Source organism: Chlamydotis macqueenii, chromosome 3 (assembly GCF_036417535.1).
Source record: "Chlamydotis macqueenii isolate bChlMac1 chromosome 3, bChlMac1.mat, whole genome shotgun sequence".
NCBI lineage: Eukaryota > Metazoa > Chordata > Aves > Otidiformes > Otididae > Chlamydotis > Chlamydotis macqueenii.
The window spans coordinates 96,405,370-96,417,962 of NC_141558.1; the positions used below are offsets into that span (position 1 = coordinate 96,405,370).

The following is a 12,593-nucleotide window of genomic DNA, read 5'->3' on the forward strand; positions in this document are numbered from 1 at the left end:
AACTCTGAATGGGACAGTAGTTGCGAGCAGCTTCCCAGAGCCTCAGATTTTTGCTTGTGTGCAATCTCAGTTAGCAGGTCTTCAGTGTCTGCTTGGCCATGAAGAGAGATGTAGGGAACAACATACAGCCTGGACTAGGGCCTAGTTACTAATGGACAAACTTGTGTCCCATCCATAGCCCCTAAATACCTAGCAGCATATGCATTTATGGCTGCTCTCTGATGGTTTCAAAGGAAGGTCAGCTTTTTCCTTTGGTCTGCTTCTGCTGGACATGTGTTTCCCAACTGAGGCCCAAAATCAGCCCTCCCTCCAGACGGATTTGTCCAGGAAGTTTAAAGCTCCTCCGGTCAAGGAGAGACCAGCAAGCAATGCATCACTTGCAGCCTTGGTTGCTTTGATGATCTCGTCTCTCTCTTCTGATTGCTTTGGCTAAATACTACCCACAGTAAAACTGGAATAAAGGTGCAGTCAAAAGAGGAAACAGATAGCATTGACAGAGGCTGAATTTAAAATATTTTATTATTTAGCTTTGCCAAACACATAATGGAATCTGAAGTCAATTTGCTAAAATGTTTTGAAGTGGATGCCACCCCTGCCTGAGACAAAGAGGGCCTCAGTGGCAGCAGGGACCCTTAGGCTATGGCAGCAGTTCAAAAGAACACTTAATTTTTTTTTTATGCAACAATGTAAACTTCAAAAATAGTAAACTATAACCTTCCCTCCCCCGTTTTTACATAGCATGTGATCTATCACAGATAGAAATTTAATGGCGAACCAAAATCGCATAAGTAAACATCCTGGTGCTTACAAGTTTCTTAAAAAGTGTTACATTTGATGTAAATATCTTACATTTTAAACTTTTAACACTCACAATTATGGAGTAAAAGCAACTGGTGATTCACCCCCTTGGTCCGTGCTCTCAGACTGTACATCAGCAACCACGCTTTTGCCAGCCCCTTTGATCATTTTCAGTTGGCTTGTCCCACACATGACCAAGACTTGCCCTTCCTCACACCGGTGTTAACCAAGCGCAGCTCCGCCCAGGGGTAAGACCTGTGCAAGTGAGGAGAGAACCAGGTCTCCTGCATGCAGACTTGCGGTCCCCGGGTCCCCACGTTCCCAAGGAAGCCACAGCATGTACGGGGGGGGCACGTCCTGATGTTGGTGGGAATGCGGGGTCCGCTGGGGCTGCAAGCCTGAGCCCTGCCAAGTGCAAGTGCCTTGCGGTGGGACCTGGTTCTGCGTGGATAAAGACAAGAGTTCTGTAGAAGGCACTGGATTTCTCTTGTATGATTTTAAACGTGGATTACAGTCATGTGCAGCATAAGGAGATTTGGGCTCTAAACTGCTTTCTCTCTAGTGCTTTAGTGCAAGCATTTTTAGCGCTTGAATTTTCTCCTGGTTGCAGCGCAACATGCGCTCATCTACATAGAGTGATTTCCAAACCTCCTTCCTTCCACTCTTCCCCCTATCTTCTCATCCCCAGAAAGATTCCCTTTTGGTTCCTTGAAACCTTTCAGAATACAGCTCTGGTCAAAAATAAACGTGTGATGTAGCATAGCGTTTGTTTCTTTTAAATCACAGTGTGCAATGCATCATTCGGTACCTAATGTTCAAAATGTCTGCCCTGCTTTTCATGAAAATCATTCTTTAAAATAACCTATGCAAATATATTTTGACTATATATTACATTCATTTAAAAAGAGAAGAGAGGTTCTTGGTTTGCAGTTATTTTTTTTTCGGTGTACTGCTTAAGTGAAAGGTCTGACGTGAAAAAAGTACAAGCAAACTGGACATGCCAAGACTTGATGCCTTAGATGGTGATCATATCAAAACTGTACAGGTATCTACACCATGTTGGACAGGTGTGCTTCTTCCCAAGAAAAGACCTTTGCATCGTCATATATAAGGTTAACCACAAAGTTTTGGTAAAAAGAGCATTTAATGAGCAAAGGATGACATGGAGGGGCGAGTTCTCCGGCTTTTGTTAGGCAGTCCTGAACCAATGTCTCCATTCCCTTCAGGGATTTCTTCCTTCTTCCGGACTTTGAGACGCGTAAGGAGCTTTACTACCCAGACGTCCCATTCCTCTGGCAAGAGCAACAGGAGGAAGCCCAGGCCAATAATGACGATGGCGATTACTCGGACACTGTTGAAGACAATTTCACTCGTGTAGTGATCAACAACTGCGTGGGACATTGAACAAGTGTTATTATGTAGGACAAAGCATTAGGGCAGTATCCCCTTCCCTCCCCCTTGCCTTCCCTGCTCTGAAAGCTGGCTGGAGCAGGAGCTCCAGGAGCCCCCTGCGCTCCCCTGCCTAGTCCTCTTGGGCTCTGCAGTCTCTTGGCTTTCGCTAAATTTCAGAAAACTGTCAGAGAAATGTACCAGGCCATGCCCAAAATTGAATTGACCAGTGCTCTTGATCAACACCTGCAATGTTATTTGCCAAGGCAAGCAGAATTATTGGCACATATTTGCTCTAAAATGTAAGCAATTGTATTTGTTTCAATTTAGTGTTACGCTTGCCTTGAAGAAATCATTAAGAATTTATTTCTGCTTCATCCATGAGTTTTCATCCCAGCCCAGAGACAGATGACTTTGAATCTACTTTGTTTCTCAGTACGCAGGCTCCTTCAGACAGTAACTTAAAAAGCAATTCTAGAGATTATGAATATTCATGTAATATCATACAATACATATTTAACACATAAAATATACATTTTTAATCTGTGCCATCTTCGTAAGTCTTTGAGAGAAGACGTAAAACATGTTTAATAAAGCGCTTTGCTTTTATCCCTGTTGTGTATTTGAAAGGCCACAGATTTAATGTTTTCGTTAGGATGCAAAAGGCAGAAATTCTTACCTGCATTCACTGGGACACTCAGTACAATTCCAAGAGAAATCAAGGTGGGGTAGGTAATAGCAATCCCAAAATTCAGTAGAATATTGAATGCTGCAGAAGGAAAGAAAAACACCTTTACTACAGTGAAATGAGGCAGCGGGAATGTCACTTGAAACATTTATGCTTTATCACTCCCTCTCTATGTTGTTCATATAGAAGGCATATTAACTTCTGCAGTTATTCCTGGAAGATACCTGTAGACAGACGCCTGTCTGCTACATGTCCGTCTGTCTGGGACATTGCTATTCCCAGGCAATTCTGTCTCCCGCTGGAGTCCAGTGGCAGGATCAGGTGGGTACGACCTGTCCCTCAGTGTGATGTGCAGTGATTCCCACTCTCTGTACCAATCCACTTTGCCCTGCTGAAAGACTGAGCCCTTTTCACCTGGGAATTTCAGCCAAACAGTTGCTTCTGGCTGGACACTCTTTCGGTAGAAAAGTTGCCTCCAGCTGCAGGTGGACGAAGCTGTAAGTCTAACCCTCTTCCAGACAGGAACTTGCTAAATATAATTTCATACAATGAAATTATAATATTGTTATAATATCATTACAACTGAATGATTATAATATCACTCACTCCATTGTAATACCATACAGTGTTCATGGAGTGTCTCATGACAAATTCATAATTGCTTTGGACCAAATTCACCCTTGTTTTACGGTGATTAGCTGTAGCAAAGTCAGGAGAGCCTTGCCAATACTGAATTTGTCAGCTGCTGGGACTCTGACTGTCTTCTAGCAGTACCTATCCATTGCACACCGCACTGATTGCTGGCCAAGTTCTGCACTCCTTGCTTACAGGAACCTTCCACTGAGTCCACTGATAAGTAAACTGGGGGTACTGGAGGCAAGTGTTGTGACTGCTCAGGGTAAAAGGAACTGGGACTCAAGGTGGGGATGGAGAAGGGCTATTTCCAGGAGAAACAAAAGGACAGTTTTAGGAGATGTGATGTCATTCAGTTTAGGGACCAACAGTCGCAACACAGTCAACACATCTAGTTTAACAAGGCACAGCATCACATTTCTGATGACCATGAATCTTAAGCTTAGATTTGGCATCCCTCCCAAGCTGGCTTCGCTTGGTGACAGCAGTTTCTGCCATGGCAGCAGAAGAGAGGAGTGCCACCTACTAAATTCCCATCAGCTCTATGCAACGTTATATTTTTCTAAGTTTCCTGCTCTTTAGGAATGGCAATTAGCTATTACTGAAGTCAGCAGAGGCGCCGGAGATCTGGCCTAACCTGCTTGCTCAGGGGATGCCGATGAGCCCAAGGTAACACCTTGCCGGCTGGACTGCTTCCCATCACAGCCTGGGCAAGTGTCCCTTGTCTTTGTGAGGCAGAGTTCATGAGTAGGAGTTAGGACAAGCTTTACAGTTTAGTCCCCCAGCAGCTTCTAATGATAACCACAATATTTTGGCTTGGAAGTAACAGCAGGGGCGGAATCTACATTGCCACCTAGGAATGGGCCCTCTGCATGATTTCTCAAGGTAATAATTAGGTTGAAAAGAAGGGAAAACAACTCTAGTACGTCACAGGCCTGCAGCTTCCACCAGCAACCAGTTTCTGGCACCCTCCTCCATCCAAAGCAGTGTGAGAGCCCCCCCGGTCTACTCACTCAATAAGAGAATCGAAAATCCACAGAGGTTTCCCCAGGGAATGGTGTCAAAAGAGCTCCAGTACTCCACTTTGGTAAAATAAAGGATGACAGGAATACAGGTAACGAAGAGGACATTGAAGACAGCTAACACGGACAGGAATAAGGCAGCTTCTCCAAATTTAGCACTGCCCAAAAGAAGTTTGAATAAAACCTGCAAAAGGAAGACACATGGGTTTAACTCTCTTCCATCGCTCCTCTGGAGGGCTGGTGTCCTGGCTCTGGTGTGTCCCGGCGTCCTTGCCCACCAGGCAGTACTGGGGCCGAGGGGCTGGGTGCCGAGCGGTGTCAGTCAGCGCCTATGTGGTAATACTTGCCAGACACCCGAGGTGGCTGCTTGTGAAGCTGTGGAGAGCAGCTCCTGTGTCCCAGGCTTCTCCCTCCTGGCACCCCTCTGGAGCACTGCCAGGGGTAGCTGCCAAATGAGTCCATGTGGGAAGGAGACGAAGCACCTTTAGCCATGCACCTCCTGAAAGGGAAGGTTGCTCACCCTAGTCAAGACCCTTCAGTCTGTTTTCTGCATGCTCCCTTTGGGAAAACCTCAGGAAAATTTTACATTAAAAACAGAAGACTTGGTGGAGCAGGGCATGGGGAGGAGACTAAGCAAGGTGTTGAGATTTCGTTGTGGAGACATCCCTGTTCCAGACCCCTCTCCACCAGAGAGGAGGGGGTGGCTCAGAGGCTGTCCCCTCCCATCCTCATTCCCTTTGCTTTGACTGGCCTGTCTACCTGGGAGGGTTTTTTCTTTTTTTTTTCTGTGCTGTGGATTTCTTCCTCCTCCTAGGCAGTGGATGGAAGAAGGCTGCTGAAATGGGGCGCTGCGGTGGCCCAGGTGGGCTGCATGGCCTCTGGGTGATGGGCTCATGAGTGCCATGACCAGCACTGCTCTATGCAGCCCTGGAGAAACCACCCTCTATGGGAGCTGAGGCTCCCTCTGACATTCCTAACTCGACCTCCCTGGTGTGGTTTTAAAAGTTAGATTTGGTCAGTAGCAAGCTGCGAGAGGGGAAGTTATTAATATTTAAAAGAAGAAAAAACCCTTCCCCTTAAGAACCAGGTTCTCTTCTTGTAGATAGCAACTTCAGCAGCTGCACACAGGAGCAGCTCCTTTCCTCTGCTGGACACTCACTTCCCGTGTATTTTTTAGGAAGATAAATGAGGCTTTATACCAATGTGTAGCACATCCATTTTCTCCCCAGGCAGCAAGGACAGCGGTGTCTGTGCACCTGCCCGCGGCGGGACCAGCTCATCCCCAGAAGTCAGAGAGCACAGCAGCAGCCTGACGACTGAGACCGTAAGGAGGGACTTAAAAGCTTTGGTTTGTTAGTGGGAGAAGGGATAAAGAGAGAGGAAACGAGGAGTGTGAGCAGCCCATCTCGGGAGCCCCCTGGACTGGGCTAGGGCAGGATCTGCATCAGTTTTCCACCACAGAACTGCAGAGGATCCTGTGGATCCTTGTGGTCTCTGGGTACAGCTATCCCCTGCCATGGGCTGCGAACCAGGAGTGCCGATGGACTCTGACCTACCAGTTTGTGCTGGGACGGCAGGCCCCCTCACTAGTGTCAGTTGTCTCTTCCCTTTGCCTAACCAGAGCCCCGCGGGCAAGTCTGCAAGGCTCTCCCACCAGCTCACAGCCATCACTGCTCAGTGCAGCTGAATTGCCGCTCTGCATAATGGAGCAAAATGTCCCAGAAGCCACTTACTCCTCGTTTACCACCCGAGGATGGTGTGTTCCCCCTGGCAGGGTGGGCAGCCAGCACAGGCAAACTGAAGCATCCTGTCTGGGGCAGGAGGGCAGGTGGAGCCGGCTCTATTGCAGGCAGTGCAGCTTGTCCGCCTGCCCCTTCGACACGCACAGCTCATGGAAACCGAGCCAGACTGTGGGAAGCAGGAGTGGAGTGGCAGCAGCAGTGGCAGAGTGGCATTCGTTGCAGAACAAGCTGCACATCTCCATCTGTCCTCACACGTGGGGCACACTGCAGATGAACGCCCTGCCAGCACTGCCACCATCACCTCCCCGTGAGTGGGCTCTGGCAGAGCAGCCCTGAGACCCTCTGTCCCTGCAAGGAGCGGAGGTGCCATGGGAGAGGGGGCAGAGCTAGGCTCTAGCCTTGAATAACCCTCCCTGCCTGCAGGTGACTCCAAAGCCATGGCGTTTCCTCGGGTCTGGAGGACCACACGTCTGGTCTGGCAAGGAAATAGTGGTTTAAAGGCAAGAGCTGTATTAAACTTCATGACTTCCCTTGTGTAAGACGTAGGCCAATCTGAAAAAGTGAGCAAAAAACACTGCAGCACAGCACTGAGGGACACAGATGGATGTTTCTCCGATTGGTGAGTCTCCCTGGATTGCTTGGGTTAAAGCTGCATGGCTTGCCTGGCCAATTGTTGGAGGACTGGTACAATACAATTCATTTGAGACCAGATGGGGACATCTACACCTCATCCCAGTCTCCACATCCGAGCCAGGGTGGGTGAACTGCACCCTGCAAGTGCTTATTCCTCTCCATGGACTGTGACCCTGCGCATCATGAGCAGTGCAGAGGCAAAAATGCACATACGTGTCTCAGGCTAAGTGAAATGGCTCTCTGCCCAGCAGAGAAGGCTGCATGGCACCTTACAGACAGTGCAGCGTGCCCAGCTGGCCAAGATGAGACTTTGATTCGCAGGCACGTGCTTTGCATTTTAAGCATGTGATTATTTCTACGATAAGCAATGCTTCAGGCCCAATGTAGGCTACGTATGCCACTGAAGGAGGACTGGCAAGGGGAGGTACCACAGTGACTTGGAAAAGCAGCTAAATCTCTGCAGGGCACTTCTAGAGTGAGTAATTAAATCCGGCACCTCTGGAAAAGCAGCCTCAGTTTTCAAGAAGATGGGACGTCTGTAAGTCCTCCTGTGGGCACTGGAGAAGACTCTTTCCAGGAAACATGAGTTTTTATCCTAAGTGAGGACAGACAGCAAAGCAAGCAAATACCTGAATGCAGTGTTGCAGAGTTTACGGCAGAGCAAAGAACGGCACTGAACTGCACAACGGTTTGCAAATAAGACAGAAGCATTTAAAGTGAGTGATGGGAGTGACTGGCATTTTTTTGGGGGTGAAGACCCGGGTGTGCTTACCTTGTAGAGAGCAGACATTGAGGCAGAGCCCACCACCAGGGCTATCCCAATAACAGAGTGACTGTGAAACCCATCAGCGTACGTCATCATAACTATCCCTGCAATAGCAAATATAGCAGCTACGATCTGGTTGGAGACAAAGAAAGAAAGCAAGTGTTACTGTACAATCCCCGACATGGAAAAACATGAGAGCAGCTTTAAATGACAGGGCAGTACTTCTGCATCATCTGCTCCCCTCCTTATGTAGAGAATGAGTAGCAAGCCCAGGCCCCTGCCCGCAGAGCGAGGCTGCCGCTGCTCGTGGCTTCCCTGGCTGCAGAGAAGCTGCAGGCAGAGCTCTGAAGGAGCGGCTGCCTCGGGGGGTGTGCAGCAGGCCGGATCGCAGGGCTCTGTGTCTCTGACTGAGCTGAAGTCGGGATTTCATCTCTGTCACTGAGCCTCCCCATCAGGAAGTCCCTGCAGCCTGTGCGTGACAGTAATATACCAGTAATAATTCCCTGGCGCTTGCAGGGAAGGCTTTGAGTCCTGCGGAGCTTTTGGAGGAAAATGGTTTTTGAAACAAACAGAGGAATAAAACTCATGCAACTACCATCCAGTTCAGATGTGTCATTTCAGAGAGCAGAGAGAGGTTTAGTCAGCCAGCCAGGCCCACAGCGATGCCTGAGGGGGAGCGTCCAAAGGGAGGTAGCGTTCACAAAGACAGGGTACAGGCTGTCCTTGATTCAGCAGGGTCAGCAAGAGACCCCTAGCTCCTCTAAGACTGTCCTGCCAGATGCCTCAAGTATCCCTGGGTGGTAATTCCAGGGTGAAAAGGGCTTTCTGCATGCTTCACCCTTCCTGGCTGTGCTGTGGTGTGAGGGATGCCCTGCTTAGACCACATCCCCTTTGGCTGCACAGCCACGGTGATGTTTCTAAAATGATTGGGATAAACGAGTTTATTTTGACCCACAGCTGGGTCAGTGCCAGCCACCTGTCCCCTCTCCTGGAGCCAGACCAGGGTTTTAAGCCCCCTCCACAGGCTGTGGCCACATCCAAGAGCAATGGCCCCCTCCCTCCTTTCGCATTCACTACCAGAGATGCTGGGGCTGCTGTGAAGATGCCAGGGAAAGCCTGTGTGCCAAGCTCTGCTGCTGCCTGATGTGGTGGGGGACGACGACCCCTTTACCAGCTGCAGGTCCCCATCCAGGCAGCACCAGCAGCCTCTTCCCTGGGTTGATCCGAGGCTGGTGCGAGAGGGCACCTACAAAGCTCCCACAGACAATCACCCAGCAGATCCCTCCTGCACGCTGATATCCACTTCCCCTAACAGAAAAATGCTCCATTCTTGCAAACAGAAGGGGATCAATTTCTCCAAAGGTGTTGCTATAGAATGGCAGGGTGGCATAAGGGTAGAAAAAAGCCCATCTCAGCAGAAGGTGACACTGCTTGGAAAAATACAGCTGCTAATAGCAAGGGGCCTGAGTCTAGAAGTTGCTGCACTGCCGTTCAAGATGCTGCATGAGCACAGCTGAGGCAGGGTTTTCCTCCAGCTGCTCAGTCCCTTGCACTGCCCAGCTGAGAGGCAGCAGGTTCTGAAGATGCTGATTTATGACCTGATCAGAGCAGAGCCTGGTGCAAGCTGCAAAGGCTGGGTAGCTTGCGTGCACATGCTGCAAATTTGAGGAGGTTCAGGTATGGCATCTTGGCTTGCAGCTCTGTTGGCGTCAGATCCCTCCACGCACAGCTGTGGCACATCGTTTCTAAAGCAAAGCTCGGTGGTCGTGTAACTGGGCCCTGTGGTCCTGGACAGGCTTCTTTTTTTAAGGCAAGGAGAGAAAAAGCCCCGATGCACGGCTCTACAGCAACGCGGGGCCGTTTCGGATATGCAGGACTGAAGGAGCTCGGCAGCGTTCAGCAGTTCTCTTGTGTCAGCGTGCTGGTACATGTCAAATAAAAATTCAGACACTCTGTGTGACTTCAGAGGCACAAGAAAAAAGGTCGTTGAATAAGACAAGCATGGGGCAGGTGCAGAACAAGCAGAAAGAGATTTGTCTTCACCCAAAATATAATTCAGCCAAGAAAAACTTTGCTGTTGCACACTGTGGATGTGAAAAGTTTACAAGGATGAACTCATGGAAGAAAAAAATCCATCAAGGACTATTAACTATAGGAACATCACTTCCATCTCAGGAAGTCCTTGAGCCTCAAATTGCTGGAGGCTGGAAAGTCTCACGAGGAAATACCATTATAAGCTTTTCCTGTTTAGACGATTTCTCTAGGTGTCCGCTACTGGCAGCTGCTGGAGCCAGGCTCCTGAGGCAGACGCACCTTTGCTCTGACTCAGTGCGGCTCTTTGTAGAGCTGCAAGATACATGGCTCAGGCTTATCTGACAGAAAAGGGCAACTCCAGCCCTTCACATCCCCTGTGCTACGGCCCAGGTGACAAAGAGTGGCGGATGCAGCGTTTCCTGTAGCATCTGCTCCAGGCACGGCTGTCTCCTGTCTGAGATACGTGAGGCTTTCGTCAGGGGCCGGCTGACTTCAGAGCACCTCCCGGGGGGGCTGTGTCTCTGCCCAGCTGGAAAGGAAGACTGCAATTTGGGATTTGATAGTGTGTTTATTTCCAAGTCCCACTGGCAGGAATATGCTTGTCTATGGGTTACGGATGCAGGAGGTACTTGCAAGTGATGGTTCTCTTGAATCCTGAACTGTTTTATTTACTGTAGCATGGAGGGAAACACCAAAGTCCAAGATCAAAGCAAATAAATGCAGTCTGCAAACCGTTTTGCTGGGGCAGGAGTCCTTGCCTCTTCTATCAAGCCTGTCACACATGTCAGGTGAGTCTTGGCCTCACCTGTCGAGATGTCAGGTGTGTCACAGACTCTGTCTCTGGAAGCCTTTCAGCCCATCAAGCACACTGTTAGCAGCAGTGACAGGCGGCTTGCACCATGCCATGCCACGGCTACTGGCCTGTGGTTACTTGCAAATGCCTCAGCACGGCAGGGCTTGCAGAGGCAACACTTCGGGTGCTTACAGCTTCGTTACATGTGTGTCTTCTCTGAAACCAATACAGCAGCTCGCAGCCCAGTTGAATCGTTGCTCTGGGCACAGAGAGGGGAAAGGAGAAGTGCAACTTCGTTACAGGAGATGCAGGCACTTACAAGTGCCTGAGCAGCAAGGATGGGATTTTGTAGCTTGCTCTTACATTTAAATTCCAGCCAAATCATGCTTTACATGCTTAGCCCCACAGAGATGCTGCATTTCTCACCTAGCCTCTCCTGCAGCAGGTGTGAACAGGGACAGCCGAACGCGTGCTCAGAACTTTGCTGCGGCACTATCCATCCTGCTGTGCTGCTGGGGCGACAGAGCGGGAGCGTGGGAGGGCTTCTGCTCACCACAGTCAAAGTGTCATTGCCCCCACAGCCTCCTCTGCCACATACTCTCTCAAAGGGTGCTTCTGAAAGGGTCAGCAGCTCTAAGACGGTGTGGCCTTGACAGACCATGCGCTTTGGGGCTGGGCTCGAAGTCCCTACCTCACTCCTGAGGAAGCCCCAGCAGCTGTTCCTCCTCCTGGCTGCCAGTCCCAGGAAGAAGGGTTTGTTTTGGGGTTCATCCCAAGGCAGGCCCCCAGCACGCCACCCTCAATGTCTGCTGTTTTTCACAAGGGCTGTACAAAAAAAGGGAGATAAGAGGAAAGAAAATGCATCTTGCCAGGAGTCTCCACACTACAGCCCTCTGCAGATAGAAGCATCCCCAGTACTCCTACAGTGGCAGAGGAGCTGAGCAGCAGGACTTCTGTGCTACCCCATGCCCTGCCAGTCTCTAGGGACAAGCATCTCCTCACTCACATTTTGTCACTGGTCAAGATGCCACATTTACCCAAGTCCTCCTGCAAACCCCTTCTCCCTGTGCCCAGGCCCCTTGCTGGCCCGTCACCAGGGTGAGAGATGGCCCAGTTAATTTGTTTTCAGGGTACGGCTCCCTGGGCAGGTGGGTGGGCAAGCGCAGACACCAGCTGGCCAGGCTGGGCTTTTGGCAGGTACATTTTGCAACGACTCCCTGGAGCAGCCTCTTGGCTGCTACCACTGCAAGGCTGGCCAAGCTCTCTTGAGGAGAGGAACACTTTCCAAAAAGTTAACTCTCAGTTGCACCACTGAAAGCATTGCCCCGGTGAGTAAGCAGAGAGCTCCTCAAATGGTGGGTGGAAAAATGGGTATTATTACCATTATTGCTGTTAGTAAGTGCTAACTGGTGCAGCGAGGCAGGAGGGACCCACTGGCACCTTTTCCTTGCAGTTAGTCCCAACGCCGCAGGACCCCCTTGGCCCCAGAGCGGCGGGTTACCCACCCACCCGGCTCTGCTGCCAGAGGATGCTGCATGCTGAGGGCTACCAAAATGGCAGCGAGGTCAGCAGGGAGCTGTGGGGGTTTCCGATAAACCCTCCCCACATGCAGTTCTGTTATGGAGCAAGGGTTCACCTGGGGTGTAGGACTAAGGGTGTAGCAAACATTTGGGATGCCACCAGGAGAGCAGCCCTGGGAGCAGGCCTGCCGCCCCGCTGCCTGCTAGCTCGTACCTGCTGGCCAGACCCAAGTCCTCACGTGCTGGCATTATGCCGACCCTCCACCAGCAACACACCCACGCACTTTGGCCATGGGCAGGCAAGGGTAACCCAGCTCTCCTCTCGGCAGCTGCTGCTGGCTACCGTGGCTGCAAAGGACAACCGTGCTGCCCTGCAAGCCTGCCGTTGCATGTAAGAAAGGTGAGGACCCCATTAAATTCACAAGTTGGGACCAGAAACACGTTGCGTGCAGCCAGGGCTTGCAGGAATACGCAGTTAGAAACAACTAGGGCTGGTGCAATAGCCTGGGAATTGTCACTTGGAAGGGGCAGGCAAAGGCTGATGCACGTCCACGGCAACATGGAGATAGCTGCTA

The 12,593-nt window shown here is 50.2% G+C and overlaps 1 protein-coding gene across 2 annotated transcripts in view; it reads right to left on the reverse strand.

Moving 5' to 3' along the window:
- Positions 1-501: 501 nt before the first annotated feature.
- SLC35F3 (solute carrier family 35 member F3) overlaps positions 502-12,593 on the reverse strand; it is a 171,804-nt gene continuing 159,712 nt past the window's right edge. For both annotated transcript variants that reach the window (XM_086744221.1, XM_086744222.1), the window contains 4 exons: positions 7,678-7,803; positions 4,522-4,714; positions 2,867-2,956; positions 502-2,186 (listed from right to left, as the gene is read on the reverse strand). In XM_086744221.1, the coding sequence (XP_086600347.1) occupies positions 1,942-2,186; positions 2,867-2,956; positions 4,522-4,714; positions 7,678-7,803 (654 nt within the window). In that variant the 3' untranslated portion in view covers positions 502-1,941. The remainder of the gene's footprint in view (positions 2,187-2,866; positions 2,957-4,521; positions 4,715-7,677; positions 7,804-12,593) is intronic.